A 21,420-nucleotide genomic window follows, 5' to 3' on the forward strand; every position below is an offset into this window, starting at 1 on the left:
GAATCATAATGACAATGATCATGTGCTATGTCTGGAAGTGGCCTGTCTACCAAGATAATCATAGGAAGAAGGAATAGAATGATCTTGTTCACTTGGTGCCACGGCCCATTCCATTTTCCCAAATGAGCTGGTGACACCATTTCATATGAGTACAAAGATACCCTCATATTTTTCACCTCTATCTCCTCTACATCCAAAAAACAATGGCAGTTCCCATCCAACTCATCAAAAAGAGGACGAGAGAATTAGAGATGAGTGAACAGTGAAATATTCAAGATTCGTTTCGAGTAGAGCCTCAATATTCAACTACTCGATCGAATATCGAATCCAATTATAGTCTATGGGAAAAAATGCTCGTTTCAGGGGAAACCACTATTCGACTCAGGAGGGTCACCAAGTCCACGAATAGCAGGAGGAGAATGTTTAGGAGGAGTGCTGTGCAGTTAAAGCGCACAGACCCCATTATAGTCTATGGGGTCTGTGCGCTTTAACGGCACAGCGCTTGCAGTTGCACTGATAAAAAGTCGAGCCTGCTGCAGAACCAGCGTTGATTTGCTGCAGGCTCGTCCTTGCTAGTCGGGAGAGCTGACAGCTTGTGATTACGAGGGAGCTGACTTCTTCTCATAGGAATGAATTGACCAGTGTTGATTGGCCAGTGTACAGCATTCGGCCAATCAACGCTGGTCCTGCCGGAGGCTCGTCTGTGAGAAGGCGGAGTCTAAGATCGGACCACAATGGAGACTGCTGTGGTTCAATCTTAGACTCCGCCTCCTCACAGACGAGCCTCCGGCAGAACCAGCGTTGATTGGCCGAATGCTGTACACTGGCCAATCAACGCTGGTCAATTCATTTCTATGAGAAAAAGTAAGCTCGCTCGTAACAGCAAGCTGCCAGCTCTCCCAATTAGCAAGGGCGAGCCTGCTGCGGAACCAGTGTTGATTTGCCGAATGCTATACACTGTATAGCATTCGGCCAATCAATGCTGGCTCTGAATCGAATATTTACTGCGAATAGCTAGTAGTATTCAATTGAGTACGAATATTTCAAATACCGTAGTATTCGATCGAATACCTACTCTATCGAATACTACTCGCTCATCTCTAGAGAGAATGTCTTGGCTTATGAGGAGGATTTCATCAGCAGATGACACATAACTACGCCATTTTGCTCTGTGTGAATGGACTCTTTAATACTGGAGATTGTTTTCAAATTAGTGCAGGCAGAATCAGTGCTTTGCTGTTAGAATACCAGTTTGTTTGTATTTAATGAAAAAAGTTAAACTCTTGCCCAGATATACCTTATTTGTGATGAATTGGTTCGCCCATTTCTACTTCTCAACTACATTAAATGTATCTTGAGACAAAACAACAGTAGCATTGAGGGCCCACACTAGGGACCCTCACAATTAATTATAACAGCAGTATCCAACTGTGAGCCTAGGTACATGTGCTTTGTAACCTAAACCCTAGGCGCAAGTATCTGGATAGATGCCTTCCCTCATTTTAATGATTAGGCAGAAATATCCCTGTGCAATGACAGACACACAAAAAATCTGACAAAATGAAGGTGCAGCCCGCTGTTTGCATCCTTTACAATTCAATCTAATGTTAAAGGGAAACTAGAAATTTCATGCACTCAAAAATGACTTCCAAATGTAAAAAATATGCAAATCTGTCTCCCAAGATGTAAACAGGGAGACAGTGCCTCTGTTATGCTGCCCTCTATGGGAAGCACCCTGAACATCATGCCCAACTTTCCCAGAAGTCTTTACTGCATAATGCGGGGTTATAACCAAATCAATTTCTCAGCTACGGGCGGCACCGGTTCTGTCTGGTTGGACTTCGTCAGCACAGCTTAGACAGAACTGATTTGGTAGAAGTGAGAGGCTGAGAGACCAGATTATGGGGATAATGTCACTCCTTAGGGAGAAACCACCTTCTCAGGTGTGTGGAGACATACAGCCACAGTTGCTCCACTGCAATAGAGGGCAGCATAACATAGGCACTGTCTCCCTTTTTACATCTTGGGAGACAGATTTGCATATTCTTCCTATGTTTCCTTGCAGTGGAGCAACTATGGCTGTATAAGTCTCCACACACCTGAAAAGGTGGTCTCTCCCTAAGGAGTGACACTATCCCCATATTCCAAATGTAACAAATTTATTGCATATACCAAAAAACGTTTCAGTCCCGGCACAGACCTTCATCAGTTTATCGGATGAAGAGGAGGTGAGCAGGCATAGAATGGAAGCCGTGTGATAAGGTCAGGAAGGATATGCCTTATAACCTTACCACACGGCTTCCATTCTATGCCTGCTCACCTCTTCTTCATCCAATAAACTGATGAAGGTCTGTGCCTGGCCCGAAACATTTTTTGGTGGATGCAATAAATTTGTTACATTTGGAAGTCATTTTTGAGTGCCTGAAATTTCTTGTCTACTGTTACATGAGAAGCCTTTTCTGGGCACCTCTACATACAAGCTAAATGACGGTACATTACTACATTGTTAAAGGGAGTCTGTCACCAGGGTGAAGTATATTAAACCAGCAACACAGTTAGATATGTCAGGCTCACCTGAATGTAACACCTTTTTCCCCATGGAAATTTGTGTCTCCATTGCTGAGATATTCATTTATTCATTTTATTTCATAAGGAAAAAGGTGTTAAAGGGGCTCTATCAGCAAAATCATGCTGACAGAGCCCCACATATGCGTGAATAGGCACCGTAATTGTTATATTAAACTACTAAAAAAAATGGCCTGAGCGCATGCGCAGTAGCATGTGGCTTCTACTACGGCTACTGCGCAGGCGCCCAGGCCATTTTTTTATATCAATGTCAGTTCGCGAGTGCCGGAGGAGGACGGGATCGGAGGACATCGCAGGAAGAAGAGGCGTGGATGAAGAAGACGGCGCACCCTGAATGCCCGCCCACCGTGCACAATGCGTAAGTAGATCACATTCTTTTTTAGGGTTTTATTTTAAAACGGGGGGTAGTTTAATATAACTTTAGCGGTGCCTGAATAGCCTTTTTAAAGGCTATTCACGCATATGTGGGGCTCTATCAGCATGATTTTGCTGATAGAGCCCCTTTAAATTCAGGTGAGCCTGACCTACCTGTGTTGTTGGTTTAATATGCTTCACCCTGGTGACAGACTCCCTTGATAAACAAACCATGTCTATTAATTTTGCAAAAAGGACATTATCTTCTGATTAAAGTAACAACAAACTAGACGAAAGAAAACTTCCTTCCTATAACGGATCAGAATAAGAGACAGAAAGAGGGCAGTGTCAACATAGCCTAATTTGTCTCTTAAAGGGGTATTCCCATCTACATAATTATTTTTTAATTTGTATATGATTAAAAGTTAAACATTTTTGCAAATGTAAGTAAAAATTCTGCAGAGTTTTAAAGATTTTCTCTAACTTTCTTAGTGGTGACAGTCTGTTATCTTGATCGGTTGCCAATAGATACGACCACCAATGCAGAAACTTTCTAAGGTCAGAAAATCAGCCATGATTTCTTTATTGTAGCCGGGATATCTTCTGATACATGTAGTGTCTCTGTCTGATAACCCAGATACAATAAGAAAGTCATGGCTGGGTCACTGACAAGTCCCAGACCATAGAAAGTCTCTGCATTAGTGGTCGTATCCATGGCAACCGATCAAGATAACAGACTATCGCCACTAAGATAGTAGAGGAAATCTTTAACCCCTTAGCGACCCTTGACGTAACTGTACGTCATGGGTCGCATGGGGATGTATGGAGCGAGCTCACACGCTGATCTCGCTCCATACACGGCAGATGCCGGCTGTATAATACAGCCAGGACCTGCCACTAACAGCAGCGGTCGGTGCCCGAGCCGATCGCTGCTGTTAACCCTTTACACACTGCGGTCAAACGTGACCGCAGTGTGTAAACGGCGCCGGCGGCATGGGCGCCGCCATGTTTTGCCGATCGCCGCCCTCCTGAACGTCACAAGAGGGCGGTGATCGGTTGCTATGACAGCCGGAAGCCTATTGAAGGCTTCCAGGCTTGTCTCTGCACTAGATCTATTAGACGAGGCCAGAGGCATCGTCTAATAGAAGTGCTGCGATTTTCCTATTCACTGCAGTACTGTAGTATTGCAGTGAATAGTATGAGCGATCAGACTCCCTAGGTTTCAAGGTACCTAAGGGGTCTGATCATAAATGTAACAGAAGAAAAAAAAAAGTTTTTAAAAGTATTAAAAAAATAAAAAAAATATAAAAGTTCAAATCACCCCCCTTTCCCTAGATCAGCTATAAAAGTAATTAAAGAACATTAAACATAAACATATTAGGTATCCCTGCGCTCCAAAATGCCTGAACTATTAGAATATTAAAACATTTATCCCGTACTGCGAACGGCGTAGCGGCAAAAAAAATAAAAACAGCCAAAAAGCGTTTTTTTCAACACTTTGCCTCCTATAAAAAATTGAATAAAAAGTGATCAAACCATCGGATCTTTCCCCAAATGGTATCAATAGAAACGTCATCTTGTCCCGCATAAAAAGACACCACAACCAGCTCCATACATGGAAATATGAAAAAGTTACAGGTGTTAGAACATGATGACACAAATTTTTTTTTCTATTTTGCAAAGTTTATCATTTTTTTAAAAGTATCAAAAAATTTCAAATACTATATAAATTTGGTATCACCGCGTTTGTACTGACACGTAGAACACAGGTAACATGTCATTTGTACCAAACAGTGAATGCTGTAAAAATTAAACCCATAAGAAAATGGCGCAAATGCATTTTTTCTCCAATTGCGCCTCATTCTGAATTTTTTTCCAGCTTCCCAGTACATTGCACAGCATATTGAATGGTGCCATTACAAAGTACAATTTGTCCCGCAAACAATAAGCTATCATGTGACTCTGTGAACTGAAAAATGAAAAAGTTATGGCTCTTGAAATGTGAGGAGGGAAAAACGAAAATGCGAAACCAAAAAATGGCCTGGTCCTTAAGGGGTTAAAACTCTGCAGATTTTTTAATTACTTATATTTGCAAAAATGTTTAACTTTTAATTATCTACAAATATAGATATGATTGTGTACATGGGAATACCCCTTTAAGTTAAAAAAAAAACTGTTGCAATAAATTTTTACTTGATTTTTTTCAGTTACTTTCAGACTTTCAGTTGCTTTTATGAGAAGATATAACACTGAGTTAACTTATATTATCAGACTCAAGTTAAATATTGTTTCATATGTACACTAAAAGCAATGTTCCTAAACAATGGAAATAATCACTAGTAATTCTATATTTTATCAGTCATTCTTAAATGCACAGTATAATCTGAAATATGTCATTGAAGCAAGACAAGCCAAAGAATACATAAAATGTCAGGATTTTAATAAGCAGAAAGCTATCCAGTAAGGTTACTGAGAAAAGAAAGTTGTTCTATGACTTGCAAAAGGGCAAATGTAACTAGAATTACGACAAGGGGTAGACAGACTGGGCAACCATCCAAAGGGAACCTGTCACCTAAGTCCTCTAAACCAGCAGCATTTCCTTATTCTACTGGGGTTTAGGGCCCCAAACCTGATCACCCAAGTCCTGCCCTAGATGCCTAAACATAAATTGAAACAAATGTGTTCTAAAAAGTCATTTATATAAATAACACATATAACATGACTGTAAGTTATATTGTAACACCATTTACAGTAAGTTGGAAGACATTTACTTACCATAACTTCTTACACCGATGAAGGTACGGCTGTAACTTTTTCAAATAGCCTGCATCCACATGTGTCGCTGTTAAATCAAGTTCAGCGATTTCCATAGGAACAAGGTCCAGGAAGTATGCTAATACGTCAAAGTCAATGGGCGAGAAAACGTTATCACTCACATTAAGTCGTAACACGGATGGCGTTATTCTACTGGCCAAGCTGCTCATTTGCTGCTCAAACAGACAATGCAGTAGATTCAGGATGTAGCGGCCAGATTCACAGCATTCAGTAATTGACTTTACCAACCATGATGTGAACATTTCAGTCTTCTTGCTTTTGTCAAGATTCAGATGTTTCAAAAGAATTTGTTGATTTCGCACTGAAAGCAATCCCGACAGAAACCTAAGAAATAAATCCAAATATCCAGATCCAATACCTAAACTTTTTTGTATACCTATATCCATAATGTCGTCAGTAATGTTCTCTGCGTGAGCATAATAGAAAGCAGCAAAAAATTCTTGTATGGTAAAATGGGTAAATGAAAGGACATTTTCGGTATATTCTAGCTCCTGTACACATGTTGTGTCAAGAAAACTGTTCACAATGTCTTTCGGAAGTTTATGAAACATTTCAAAGTCTTTTTCATAAAATAAGGTTTCATGCTTTAGAAGGGAATGGTACGCAATCTGACCCAAACCTAGAATCCCATGCAGTACAGCACCATCTTTAGTGCTGTAGACTTGATGTGCATGATACTTCAATAATACTAGGAGGTAATGGCAGTAAATGTCAGTCATTGTTTTTGGACACTCAATGTGAAGTGTCGAGATTTCTTTCAGAACACTACAGACTATCCAACAAAAAGCTGGGATGTAACATAAGGTAAACAGAAAATGGTTCTCCTTCACCACCACAAACTGGTCACTTCCCACTTGTTTGTCACCAAAAAACTTTTGGAAGTAATCTTCTATTTCAGTAGCAGAGAATCCAGTGATTATGACAAAGCGTTCAATACACTCAACGGGTATATGATTTATGACCGTCGGCCTGCTTGTGAGCAAAACAGTGGCATCCGGAAGAAGTTCTCCATTTAATAAACTGCCAATTATCTGGGGCATTTCCGCTTCTTCATCTGGATCAAACACGTATTGCTCTAAGTCTAGCTGGTTATACGACTTAAATTCATCAAACCCATCCAAGATCACTAAAAGTTTATGGCTGTTTTTGAAAACCTCATTTAATGTTTGTGACAAATGTCCATGTTTTTTACATATTATTTCCCGTAAAGTTATTGGCTTATTGATTAAGTTAAGGTCTCTAAAAGTAAAGTTCACCATAAAGTCAAAGTGCTGATATTCGATAGCAGTCGAAAAATCCAGCAAGAGTTTTTGAACAAAAATTGTTTTCCCAATACCCGCCACGCCACTTACAAGGATTTTCTTTGGTGTCCTTTTCTCATTGAGCTTATCAAAAAGGTGACTTAGTATTAGCTTACACTTGTCTTCCTTTTTGTTTTGGAGGTGTATTCGTTGTTGACCAAAAGTCAGTAGTTCATTTTTCTTTATCTCCAAGCTGTAGTGTCCATTCACAAGCAGAAGGTTCACGAAATAATCAGAGAAGTAGAATTTCTCCCCATGTCTTGAATTATAGAACTTAATAAAATCGCTTCTACGTTCCAAGACCTGCTTATGTTTCTGTATTAATTTTGAATACTCTGAAAAGAAAGAAAAACTTATTGATAACCTATTTTATGCAAGATTACGATCAATATATCAAAGACAATGAAATGTCAACTATGCAATAAATTTAGAGATTTACAATAAGAATAATCCATTATTGGTAAAAGACCTCTCCTCCCCCCGAAAAAAAAAAGAATTCCTGATCTCAACATTTCCCTATTTCTGGGACCCAATGATTAGATGCAATAGGCAGGAGAATCTGGTAGCTAAAATTTTAAAGGGATTCTAACATTAGAATCCTATTTCCCACAAACACCACGTCGGAATAGCCTTTACAAAAGCTATTCTTCTATTTTTAGAATTCTTCTTTGCGCTGCCGTTTGGTAATTATCCCGGTTTTCGTCGTTATGGTAATGAGTTTTCAGACAGCACTCTCCAGCGCCGCCTGCATCTCTGCCACGTCCTCTGCAATGGTGTCTTCGGGATCTAAATCCCATATATGCACAGTCAGTTCTTCAACCGGGCTTCGGGCAGAGCCCATTGCGAATGTATGTGTTGCCATTTATTTGTGGTCACTTACATGAGCATACTGCATGCACAGTACGCTCATGTAAGCGGCCACACAAAATTGGCCACACAGACATGTGCAGTTGGCTCTGCCCAATGGTGCTGTTTGAGTGCAGAGGAACACCCCCAAGTGCTGTCTGAAAACTCATTAGCATAACAACAAAAACCGGGATATCTACTGAACGTCGGCGTGGAGAAGAGTTCTAATAGCAGGAGAAGAATAGCCTTTCTAACGGCTATTCCGACGTAGTGTTTGTGGAAAATGAGATTTTAATGACAGAATCCCTTTAATCATTATGCAATGGTACTACAAGAAAAATTAACCATTACATGGTGCCCATTAAAAATAATAGACTGATATACTAGGCCCACCAGGGAGAGATGCTGCTCTCCAATCTAGAATATTGATGGAGGTTACAAATGAGAGACTCTCTTGTCTCAGAATCTCTTAGTATAGTTGTAGATATACCAAACAACAGATTTAAAGATTACAATAAACCGTACTCATCCCAAGGCTCAATATTGCAAACCTCTCACAAATATGCAGGTTGCTGTGTTTGTTCTTTATGCCAGCCTTATTTCTGCTGAGCATATTAAAACTATGCCAACTATTTATTGGTCAAAAAAATATGTTTTTACAAAAGATAAAAGTACCAGCGTACCTGTAGAATAAGGGCAAACATCAGCTTCATTTGCGTTCTAACTAAGGCTAGATTAATCAATGGACTGAGTAGATTGATGAGTGGGTTGAGTTAGGGCTCAGTGATCACGAGCTAAATCAAAATTAATCTGGCATTTTAGCTCAGCATGTTCTGCAACCTTTTACAGGCCAATAACAAGCCCAAGCACTCACGCCTGAGCTGACACATTCCCAATAGCAGCCTCGGACCATGCATATGTGAGCAATCGGGGAGATAGACCGACCCTCCAGCACCCTGGCACCTTCTTACAACAGATACTCACCACTGTCTTTGTTTGCAGGTTTTCTAGATGTTTTAACTTGCTGAAAGAGTTCACAAAATATTATTGCACTTTCTTCTCCAAGACAATATATTACATCTAATAATTTTCTAACTTGTTTTCTGGGCCCTCCTTCATAGTAGACTTCTTCATAATCATCCCTTGACAGTAGCTGTTGTTGAAGAGCCAGATCAAGAATAGAGGTAATGTAATATTCCAGTTCATTCACCAGCTGTACTCGATGTGTTTGCAGAAACAATAGTGAAGATGACCTGGAAAGGAATTAAATGAATATACCATAAGATTATTTACTCAATTAAAATCCAATTTATACCGGAGGCTTAGCTTTATCACAGAATGTTTTAACTACTTTAAGAGGACCTTTCACCACCAACAACTCAAGTTCTTAGCATTTGTTAATTGTCGCTGCTCCACTGATTCCAGTACCAGTGGATTTTTTTTCTCTAGCCCCCACTGTTCCCAAGCAATGAGTTTGTTAGCTTTGATGCATGATATGCGATTTAAGCTCTGTATTGCCAAAAGGGCGGTGTCAGACAGAGGTGTGATTCAGAGCTCCAATCAGAGGCAGCCAGTGTCAGAGCTCAGAGTCACACCCCTTCCATCACACCCCTTGTCTGCTCCTGCCTGACACCGCCCTCCTGACAGTACAGAGTCTAATCAGCATATCAGACACAAAAAAAAGCATTGATTGCTCGGGAACAGTGGGAGCTAGAGAACATTTTCCAACTATGCCAGAATCAGTGTGTGTGGTGGGGGGCGGGGGGTTGCAGCTATTAACTGCTGTAAAGAGCTGGACTTGTTGGAGGTGGTGGTGAGAGGTCCTCTTTAAGGGGAGTCATTTTCATGCAATTATACGTTTTATTCATATGCAAATGAGTGGACAAGTGCTCTGCCTGGGAATCTAGAGCTGAGACCAAAGCCCAAGCAAGCTAAGACATGCTCTAAAGCACTTTCCCCTTTATTTGTATATGTAATGAGGCTCCAAAGGTGAATATCAGTTTTCTCACTTGATCTCTGCTTATTCCCTCTATTGTTTACTTCAATGGGTAAAATCAGTCCATGGTCACGTGATGAACACACTTGAGCGGGTTGTTACAGTCATAGCACAGCATCATCTGTCTTGTAATGTGTCATGCACTTGTGTCCATTACATGACCATGGGCTAATTTTTATTTATTTGAAGTAAACAATGGATGACAACATGCAGACTTTTCATTAAACAAACAATAATGATTATTTGCAGAAACTGAACAAGCGCTTTAAGGTTGATTCATGAGAACAAATTAAAAATAGAAGCTGCCATCATCAGTAAGTAGAGTGCTAGAGAAAATGTAGTGCTTACAAGGTTACCTTATAAAGCCAATGGACTTCAATGGACAGTTTAAATCCCTAAAAGACCAATACTGTAATAGTATGGTGTTATCTGGAGTTATCAAAGGACCAGCTTTAGTCTATGAATGTGCTCTGATCAAATTGGACACAGGTATAAAGCAGTAGGTCCATGGCTCTCCTAGACAGCTAGACTCCTAACACAATTGCCAGACATAATGCAGATGCCAATAGTTTAACCCTATAGATGCCAGCATGGGGGAGGGAGCTCTCTCTCTCAACTCATCAGACCTGCAACATCATCACAGGGAATAGATGAGCTGTTATGGGAGCTAGGGGTCTAGTGATGACCTCTAGAGATGAGCGAACAGTGTTCTATCGAACTCATGTTCGATCGGATATTAGGCTGTTCGGCATGTTCGAATCGAATCGAACACCGCGTGGTAAAGTGCGCCATTACTCGATTCCCCTCCCACCTTCCCTGGCGCCTTTTTTGCTCCAATAACAGCGCAGGGTAGGTGGGACAGGAACTACGACACCGGTGACGTTGAAAAAAGTAGGCAAAACCCATTGGCTGCCGAAAACATGTGACCTCTAATTTAAAAGAACAGCGACGCCCAGCTTCGCGTCATTCTGAGCTTGCAATTCACCGAGGACGGAGGTTTCCGTCCAGCTAGCTAGGGCTTAGATTCTGGGTAGGCAGGGACAGGCTAGGATAGGAAGGAGAAGACAACCAACAGCTCTTATAAGAGCTAAATTCCAGGGAGAAGCTTGTCAGTGTAACGTGGCACTGACGGGCTCAATCGCCGCAACCCAGCTTTCTCAGGATCCTGAATGGAATACAGTGTCAGTGTATTCCCGTATACCCGATATATACCCCGATACCCGTTCCAACGGTGTGCCCCCCCACCTTCACCCCAGAAATACCCTGCAAGTCCCCTAGCAATAGAATTGGGGCTATATACACCCACAATTTTTACTACTGGTATACAGTGCCATTGTCTGACTGGGAATTCAAAGAATATATTGGGAATACAAATACCCTCATTTCTTGCTACTGCCATATAGTGCCAGTGTCTGACTGGGAATTCAAAGAATATATTGGGGTTACGTGCACCCACAATTTTTACTACTGGTATACAGTGCCATTGTCTGACTGGGAATTCAAAGAATATATTGGGGTTATAAATACCCTCATTTCTTGCTACTGCCATATAGTGCCAGTTTCTGACTGGTAATTCAAAGAATATATTGGGGTTACGTGCACCCACAATTTTTACTACTGGTATACAGTGCCATTGTCTGACTGGGAATTCAAAGAATATATTGGGGTTATAAATACCCTCATTTCTTGCTACTGCCATATAGTGCCAGTTTCTGACTGGTAATTCAAAGAATATATTGGGGTTACGTGCACCCACAATTTTTACTACTGGTATACAGTGCCATTGTCTGACTGGGAATTCAAAGAATATATTGGGGTTATAAATACCCTCATTTCTTGCTACTGCCATATAGTGCCATTGTCTGACTGGGAATTCAAAGAATATATTGGAGTTACGTGCACCCACAATTTTTACTACTGGTATACAGTGCCATTGTCTGACTGGGAATTCAAAGAGTATATTGGGAATACAAATACCCTCATTTCTTGCTACTGCCATATAGTGCCAGTGTCTGACTGGTAATTCAAAGAATATATTGGGGTTACGTGCACCCACAATTTTTACTACTGGTATACAGTGCCATTGTCTGACTGGGAATTCAAAGAGTATATTGGGAATACAAATACCCTCATTTCTTGCTACTGCCATATAGTGCCAGTTTCTGACTGGTAATTCAAAGAATATATTGGGGTTACGTGCACCCACAATTTTTACTACTGGTATACAGTGCCATTGTCTGACTGGGAATTCAAAGAATATATTGGGGTTACGTGCACCCACAATTTTTACTACTGGTATACAGTGCCATTGTCTGACTGGGAATTCAAAGAATATATTGGGGTTATAAATACCCTCATTTCTTGCTACTGCCATATAGTGCCATTGTCTGACTGGGAATTCAAAGAATATATTGGGGTTACGTGCACCCACAATTTTTACTACTGGTATAAAGTGCCATTGTCTGACTGGGAATTCAAAGAGTATATTGGGAATACAAATACCCTCATTTCTTGCTACTGCCATATAGTGCCAGTGTCTGACTGGTAATTCAAAGAATATATTGGGGTTACGTGCACCCACAATTTTTACTACTGGTATACAGTGCCATTGTCTGACTGGGAATTCAAAGAGTATATTGGGAATACAAATACCCTCATTTCTTGCTACTGCCATATAGTGCCAGTTTCTGACTGGGAATTCAAAGAATATATTGGGGTTACGTGCACCCACAATTTTTACTACTGGTATACAGTGCCATTGTCTGACTGGGAATTCAAAGAGTATATTGGGAATACAAATACCCTCATTTCTTGCTACTGCCATATAGTGCCAGTTTCTGACTGGGAATTCAAAGAATATATTGGGGTTACGTGCACCCACAATTTTTACTACTGGTATACAGTGCCATTGTCTGACTGGGAATTCAAAGAGTATATTGGGAATACAAATACCCTCATTTCTTGCTACTGCCATATAGTGCCAGTTTCTGACTGGGAATTCAAAGAATATATTGGGGTTACGTGCACCCACAATTTTTACTACTGGTATACAGTGCCATTGTCTGACTGGGAATTCAAAGAATATATTGGGGTTATAAATACCCTCATTTCTTGCTACTGCCATATAGTGCCAGTTTCTGACTGGGAATTCAAAGAATATATTGGGGTTACGTGCACCCACAATTTTTACTACTGGTATACAGTGCCATTGTCTGACTGGGAATTCAAAGAGTATATTGGGAATACAAATACCCTCATTTCTTGCTACTGCCATATAGTGCCAGTGTCTGACTGGTAATTCAAAGAATATATTGGGGTTACGTGCACCCACAATTTTTACTACTGGTATACAGTGCCATTGTCTGACTGGGAATTCAAAGAATATATTGGGGTTATAAATACCCTCATTTCTTGCTACTGCCATATAGTGCCAGTTTCTGACTGGTAATTCAAAGAATATATTGGGGTTACGTGCACCCACAATTTTTACTACTGGTATACAGTGCCAATTTCTAACTAGGAATTCAAAATGCGCAAGGCTCCCGGAAAGGGACGTGGACGAGGCCGTGGGCGAGGTCGGGGGAATGGTTCTGGGGAGCAAGGTAGCAGTGAAGCCACAGGGCGTCCCGTGCCTACTCCTGTGGGGCAGCAAGCATTGCGCCACTCCACAGTGCCAGGGTTGCTTGCCACATTAACTAAACTGCAGGGTACAAACCTTAGTAGGCCCGAGAACCAGGAACAGGTCTTGCAATGGCTGTCAGAGAACGCTTACAGCACATTGTCCAGCAGCCAGTCAGACTCTGCCTCCTCTCCTCCTATTACCCAACAGTCTTGTCTTCCTTCCTCCCAAAATTCCGAAGCTTTACAGAACAATAACCCAAACTGTCCCTGCTCCCCAGAGCTGTTCTCCGCTCCTTTCATTGTCCCTCAACCTGCCTCTCCACGTCACGATTCCACGAACCTAACAGAGGAGCATCTGTGTCCAGATGCTCAAACACTAGAGTCTCCTCCATCTCCGTTCGATTTGGTGGTGGATGACCAGCAACCCACCCTCATCGACGATGATGTGACGCAGTTGCCGTCAGGGCATCCAGTTGACCGGCGCATTGTGCGGGAGGAGGAGATGAGACAGGAGTTGGAAGAGGAAGTGGTGGATGATGAGGACACTGACCCGACCTGGACAGGGGGGATGTCAAGCGGGGAAAGTAGTGTGGATGTTGAGGCAGGTGCAGCACCAAAAAGGGTAGCTAGAGGCAGAGGCAGAGGTCAGCAGCTTAGGCGAAGCCAGGCCACACCCGGAATCTCCCAAGATGTTCCAGTTCGTACCCAGCCCCGAAAAACTCCCACCTCGAGGGCACGTTTCTCGAAGGTGTGGAGTTTTTTCAAGGAATGCGCCGAGGACAGATATAGTGTTGTCTGCACAATTTGCCTCTCGAAATTGATTAGGGGCTCTGAGAAGAGCAACCTGTCCACCACTTCAATGCGCCGTCATTTGGAATCCAAGCACTGGAATCAGTGGCAGGCAGCAACGGCAGGACAAAGGCCGCCTGCCGTTCACGCCACTGCCACTGCCTCTGCCACTGCCTCTGCCACTGCCACTGCTGACTGTGCTGGCGATGCACTCCAGAGGACGAGCCAGGACACCACTTCATCTGCCTCCACCACTTTGTTGACTTCTACCTCATCCTCCCCTGGTCCTGTCTTATCTCCTTCTCCTGCACCATCAAAGGCACCATCAGGCGTTTCTTTACAACAACCCACCATCTCTCAGACATTGGAGCGGCGGCAGAAATACACTGCTAACCACCCACACGCGCAAGCCTTGAACGCCAACATCGCTAAACTGCTGGCCCAGGAGATGTTGGCGTTCCGGCTTGTTGAAACTCCCGCCTTCCTGGACCTGATGGCAACTGCGGCACCTCGCTATGCCGTCCCTAGCCGTCACTACTTCTCCCGGTGTGCCGTCCCCGCCTTGCACCAGCACGTGTCACTCAACATCAGGCGGGCCCTTAGTTCCGCGCTTTGCACAAAGGTCCACTTGACCACCGACGCGTGGACAAGTGCATGCGGACAGGGACGCTACATTTCACTGACGGCACACTGGGTGAATGTAGTTGAGGCTGGGACTGCTTCCCAAACTGGCCCGGTGTACCTCGTCTCCCCGCCTAACATTCCTGGCAGGGACACGAGAAGAACACCCCCCTCCTCCTCCTCCTCTACCGCCTCCTCCTCCGCCACCGCCTCCTCCTCCGCCACCGCCTCCTCCGCTGTTAGATTGACCCCAGCTACGAGTTGGAAACGTTGCAGCACTGGCGTTGGTAGACGTCAGCAGGCTGTGCTGAAGCTGATCAGCTTGGGGGACAGACAGCACACTGCCTCCGAGGTGAGGGATGCCCTCCTCGATGAGACGGCAATATGGTTTGAGCCGCTGCACCTGGGCCCAGGCATGGTCGTTTGTGATAACGGCCGGAACCTGGTAGCAGCTCTGGAGCTTGCCGGACTCCAACATGTTCCATGCCTGGCCCACGTCTTCAACCTAGTGGTGCAACGTTTCCTAAAGAGCTACCCCAATGTTCCAGAGCTACTGGTGAAAGTGCGGCGCATGTGCGCCCACTTTCGCAAGTCGACAGTAGCCGCTGCTAGCTTAAAATCTCTCCAGCAACGCCTGCATGTGCCACAACACCGGCTTTTGTGCGACGTCCCCACACGCTGGAACTCAACGTTTCAGATGTTGAATAGAGTGGTTGAGCAGCAGAGACCTTTGATGGAATACCAGCTACAAAACCCTAGGGTGCCACAAAGTCAGCTGCCTCAGTTTCACATCCATGAGTGGCCATGGATGAGAGACCTTTGTGACATCCTACGGGTCTTTGAGGAGTCCACAAGGAGGGTGAGCTCTGAGGATGCGATGGTGAGCCTTACAATCCCGCTCTTGTGTGTTCTGAGAGAATCCCTGATTGACATCAGGGATAACTCAGATCACACAGAGGAGTTAGGGATAGCATCCGATCCGTCACAGCTGGAGAGTAGGTCCACACATCTGTCCGCTTCACTGCGTTTAATGGAGGAGGAGGAGGAGGAGGAGGAGGAAGAAGAGTTGTCCGATGATGTGATGGTGATACAGGAGGCTTCCGGGCAACTTCGAATCGTCCCATTGTTGCAGCGCGGATGGGTAGACATGGAGGATGAGGAGGAAATGGAGATTGAACTTTCCGATGGGGCCAGAGGAGTCATGCCAACTAACACTGTGGCAGACATGGCTGAGTTCATGTTGGGGTGCTTTACAACCGACAAGCGTATTGTCAAAATCATGGAGGACAACCAGTACTGGATCTTTGCTATCCTTGACCCCCGGTATAAAAACAACATCTCGTCTTTTATTCCGGTAGAGGGGAGGGCCAATCGCATCAATGCTTGCCACAGGCAATTGGTGCAGAATATGATGGAGATGTTTCCAGCATGTGACGTTGGCGGCAGGGAGGGCAGTTCCTCCAGTAGGCAACCAAGTTCTCACCGGTCCACACAAACGAGGGGCACACTGTCTAAGGTCTGGGACACCTTGATGGCACCCCCTCGCCAAAGTGCCGCCACGGAGGGTCCTAGTGTCACCAGGCGTGAGAAGTATAGGCGCATGTTGCGGGAATACCTTTCCGACCACAGCCCTGTCCTCTCCGACCCCTCTGCGCCCTACACGTATTGGGTGTCGAAGTTGGACCTGTGGCTTGAACTTGCCCTATATGCCTTGGAGGTGCTGTCCTGTCCTGCCGCCAGCGTCCTATCTGAGAGGGTGTTCAGTGCAGCCGGTGGCATCATCACTGACAAGCGCACCCGTCTGTCAGCTGAGAGTGCCGACCGGCTCACTTTGATAAAAATGAACCACCACTGGGTAGAGCCGTCATTTTTGTGCCCACCTGTGTAAAGCACCCCAACATGAAACTCCATGTCTGTACTCAACCTCTCCAATTCCTCCGCATCCTCATACTCATCCACCATAAGCGTTGCACAATTCTGCTAATACTAGGCTCCCTCCACCCTGATTTCCCCCAACTCTGCTGGTTAGAGGCTCCCTCCACCCTGATTTCCACCAACTCTGCTGGTTAGAGGCTCCCTCCACCATGAATTGGTCCAAACTGGGTTTTTTAGAGGCTCCCTCCACCATGAATTTGCCCAAACTGGGCTGTTTAGAGGCTCCCTCCACCATGAATTGGTCCAAACTGGGCTGGTTAGAGGCTCCCTCCACCATGAATTGGTCCAAACTGGGCTGGTTAGAGGCTCCCTCCACCATTAATTGGTCCAAACTGGGCTGGTTAGAGGCTCCCTCCACCATGAATTGGTCCAAACTGGGTTTTTTAGAGGCTCCCTCCACCATGAATTGGTCCAAACTGGGCTGGTTAGAGGCTCCCTCCACCATTAATTGGTCCAAACTGGGCTGGTTAGAGGCTCCCTCCACCATGAATTGGTCCAAACTGGGTTTTTTAGAGGCTCCCTCCACCATGAATTGGTCCAAACTTGGCTGTTTAGAGGCTCCCTCCACCATGAATTGGTCCAAACTGGGCTGGTTAGAGGCTCCCTCCACCATTAATTGGTCCAAACTGGGCTGGTTAGAGGCTCCCTCCACCATGAATTTGCCCAAACTGGGCTGTTTAGAGGCTCCCTCCACCATGAATTTGCCCAAACTGGGCTGTTTAGAGGCTCCCTCCACCATGAATTGGTCCAAACTGGGTTTTTTAGAGGCTCCCTCCACCATGAATTGGTCCAAACTGGGCTGGTTAGAGGCTCCCTCCACCATTAATTGGTCCAAACTGGGGTGGTTAGAGGCTCCCTCCACCATTAATTGGTCCAAACTGGGCTGGTTAGAGGCTCCCTCCACCATTAATTGGTCCAAACTGGGCTGGTTAGAGGCTCCCTCCACCATTAATTGGTCCAAACTGGGCTGTTTAGAGGCTCCCTCCACCATTAATTGGTCCAAACTGGGCTGTTTAGAGGCTCCCTCCACCATGAATTGGTCCAAACTGGGTTTTTTAGAGGCTCCCTCCACCATGAATTTGCCCAAACTGGGCTGGTTAGAGGCTCCCTCCACCATGAATTGGTCCAAGCTGGGTTTTTTAGAGGCTCCCTCCACCATGAATTTGCCCAAACTGGGCTGGTTAGAGGCTCCCTCCACCATGAATTGGTCCAAGCTGGGTTTTTTAGAGGCTCCCTCCACCATGAATTTGCCCAAACTGGGCTGGTTAGAGGCTCCCTCCACCATGAATTGGTCCAAACTGGGCTGGTTAGAGGCTCCCTCCACCATGAATTTGCCCAAACTGGGCTGTTTAGAGGCTCCCTCCACCATTAATTGGTCCAAACTGGGCTGGTTAGAGGCTTCCTCCACCATGAATTTGCCCAAACTGGGCTGTTTAGAGGCTCCCTCCACCATGAATTGGTCCAAACTGGGTTTTTTAGAGGCTCCCTCCACCATGAATTTGCCCAAACTGGGCTGTTTAGAGGCTCCCTCCACCATGAATTGGTCCAAACTGGGCTGGTTAGAGGCTCCCTCCACCATGAATTGGTCCAAACTGGGCTGGTTAGAGGCTCCCTCCACCATTAATTGGTCCAAACTGGGCTGGTTAGAGGCTCCCTCCACCATGAATTGGTCCAAACTGGGTTTTTTAGAGGCTCCCTCCACCATGAATTTGCCCAAACTGGGCTGTTTAGAGGCTCCCTCCACCATGAATTGGTCCAAACTGGGCTGGTTAGAGGCTCCCTCCACCATTAATTGGTCCAAACTGGGCTGGTTAGAGGCTCCCTCCACCATGAATTGGTCCAAACTGGGTTTTTTAGAGGCTCCCTCCACCATGAATTGGTCCAAACTTGGCTGTTTAGAGGCTCCCTCCACCATGAATTGGTCCAAACTGGGCTGGTTAGAGGCTCCCTCCACCATTAATTGGTCCAAACTGGGCTGGTTAGAGGCTCCCTCCACCATGAATTTGCCCAAACTGGGCTGTTTAGAGGCTCCCTCCACCATGAATTTGCCCAAACTGGGCTGTTTTAGAGGCTCCCTCCACCATGAATTGGTCCAAACTGGGTTTTTTAGAGGCTCCCTCCACCATGAATTGGTCCAAACTGGGCTGGTTAGAGGCTCCCTCCACCATTAATTGGTCCAAACTGGGGTGGTTAGAGGCTCCCTCCACCATTAATTGGTCCAAACTGGGCTGGTTAGAGGCTCCCTCCACCATTAATTGGTCCAAACTGGGCTGTTTAGAGGCTCCCTCCACCATTAATTGGTCCAAACTGGGCTGTTTAGAGGCTCCCTCCACCATGAATTGGTCCAAACTGGGTTTTTTAGAGGCTCCCTCCACCATGAATTTGCCCAAACTGGGCTGGTTAGAGGCTCCCTCCACCATGAATTGGTCCAAGCTGGGTTTTTTAGAGGCTCCCTCCACCATGAATTTGCCCAAACTGGGCTGGTTAGAGGCTCCCTCCACCATGAATTGGTCCAAGCTGGGTTTTTTAGAGGCTCCCTCCACCATGAATTTGCCCAAACTGGGCTGGTTAGAGGCTCCCTCCACCATGAATTGGTCCAAACTGGGCTGGTTAGAGGCTCCCTCCACCATGAATTTGCCCAAACTGGGCTGTTTAGAGGCTCCCTCCACCATTAATTGGTCCAAACTGGGCTGGTTAGAGGCTTCCTCCACCATGAATTTGCCCAAACTGGGCTGTTTAGAGGCTCCCTCCACCATGAATTGGTCCAAACTGGGTTTTTTAGAGGCTCCCTCCACCATGAATTTGCCCAAACTGGGCTGTTTAGAGGCTCCCTCCACCATGAATTGGTCCAAACTGGGCTGGTTAGAGGCTCCCTCCACCATGAATTGGTCCAAACTGGGCTGGTTAGAGGCTCCCTCCACCATTAATTGGTCCAAACTGGGCTGGTTAGAGGCTCCCTCCACCATGAATTGGTCCAAACTGGGTTTTTTAGAGGCTCCCTCCACCATGAATTTGCCCAAACTGGGCTGTTTAGAGGCTCCCTCCACCATGAATTGGTCCAAACTGGGCTGGTTAGAGGCTCCCTCCACCATTAATTGGTCCAAACTGGGCTGGTTAGAGGCTCCCTCCACCATGAATTGGTCCAAACTGGGCTGGTTAGAGGCTCCCTCCACCATGAATTTGCCCAAACTGGGCTGTTTAGAGGCTCCCTCCACCATTAATTGGTCCAAACTGGGCTGGTTAGAGGCTCCCTCCACCATGAATTTGCCCAAACTGGGCTGTTTAGAGGCTCCCTCCACCATGAATTGGTCCAAACTGGGTTTTTTAGAGGCTCCCTCCACCATTAATTGGTCCAAACTGGGCTGGTTAGAGGCTCCCTCCACCATGAATTGGTCCAAACTGGGCTGGTTAGAGGCTCCCTCCACCATGAATTTGCCCAAACTGGGCTGTTTAGAGGCTCCCTCCACCATTAATTGGTCCAAACTGGGCTGGTTAGAGGCTCCCTCCACCATGAATTTGCCCAAACTGGGCTGTTTAGAGGCTCCCTCCACCATGAATTGGTCCAAACTGGGTTTTTTAGAGGCTCCCTCCACCATGAATTGGTCCAAACTGGGCTGGTTAGAGGCTCCCTCCACCATGAATTTCCCAAAACTTGGCTGTTTAGAGGCTCCCTCCACCATGAATTGGTCCAAACTGGGCTGGTTAGAGGCTCCCTCCACCATGAATTTCCCAAAACTTGGCTGTTTAGAGGCTCCCTCCACCATGAATTGGTCCAAACTGGGCTGGTTAGAGGCTCCCTCCACCATTAATTGGTCCAAACTGGGCTGGTTAGAGGCTCCCTCCACCATGAATTGGTCCAAACTGGGGTTTTTAGAGGCTCCCTCCACCATGAATTTGCCCAAACTGGGGTGTTTAGAGGCTCCCTCCACCATGAATTTGCCCAAACTCTGCTGGTTAGAGGCTCAATCCACCCTGATTTTCAAAACAAATGTTGGTGCCAACCTCAACTTACTACAAGGGCCAAATTCACTGCTGGTGACAAGCTCTCCTCACTGCAAGTGCCAAATACACATGTTTCAAGGTGTTTTCCTACTGTCAGAGAGGTGGTATTGAGTGTGTAAAGTGTGTAGTTGTTAGGCTGTGATGTTGGGGTAATAGAGGGTCTTTGGTGTGTTAGATGCCCCCAGACATGCTTCCCCTGCTGTCCCAGTGTCATTCCAGAGGTGTTGGCATCATTTCCTGGGGTGTCATAGTGGACTTGGTGACCCTCCAGACACGGATTTGGGTTTCCCCCTTAACGAGTATCTGTTCCCCATAGACTATAATGGGGTTCGAAACCCGTTCGAACACACGAACATTGAGCGGCTGTTCGAATCGAATTTCGAACCTCGAACATTTTAGTGTTCGCTCATCTCTAATGACCTCCAGTAAACCATCTTTACATAACTATTAGGCCTTTCCAGAAGCTTTGGGTGGGAAAAGGAGTTAAAAAATAGCATTCTGAAATAATTTTTTTAAAAAAAATTAGAAATCAAT

At 45.1% G+C, this 21,420-nt stretch overlaps 1 protein-coding gene across 1 annotated transcript in view; it reads right to left on the reverse strand.

The window, feature by feature from the left end:
* Positions 1–21,420, reverse strand: part of LOC142217394 (NACHT, LRR and PYD domains-containing protein 3-like) — an 89,470-nt gene that overhangs the window by 56,609 nt on the left and 11,441 nt on the right. Inside the window, exons 2-3 of the mRNA XM_075285624.1 lie at positions 8,907–9,175; positions 5,716–7,411 (exon numbers count right to left, since the gene is read on the reverse strand). Of these exons, the coding sequence (XP_075141725.1) occupies positions 5,716–7,411; positions 8,907–9,175 (1,965 nt within the window). The remainder of the gene's footprint in view (positions 1–5,715; positions 7,412–8,906; positions 9,176–21,420) is intronic.

This window comes from Leptodactylus fuscus, chromosome 1 (genome assembly GCF_031893055.1).
Source record: "Leptodactylus fuscus isolate aLepFus1 chromosome 1, aLepFus1.hap2, whole genome shotgun sequence".
In the NCBI taxonomy this organism is placed as follows: Eukaryota; Metazoa; Chordata; class Amphibia; order Anura; family Leptodactylidae; genus Leptodactylus; species Leptodactylus fuscus.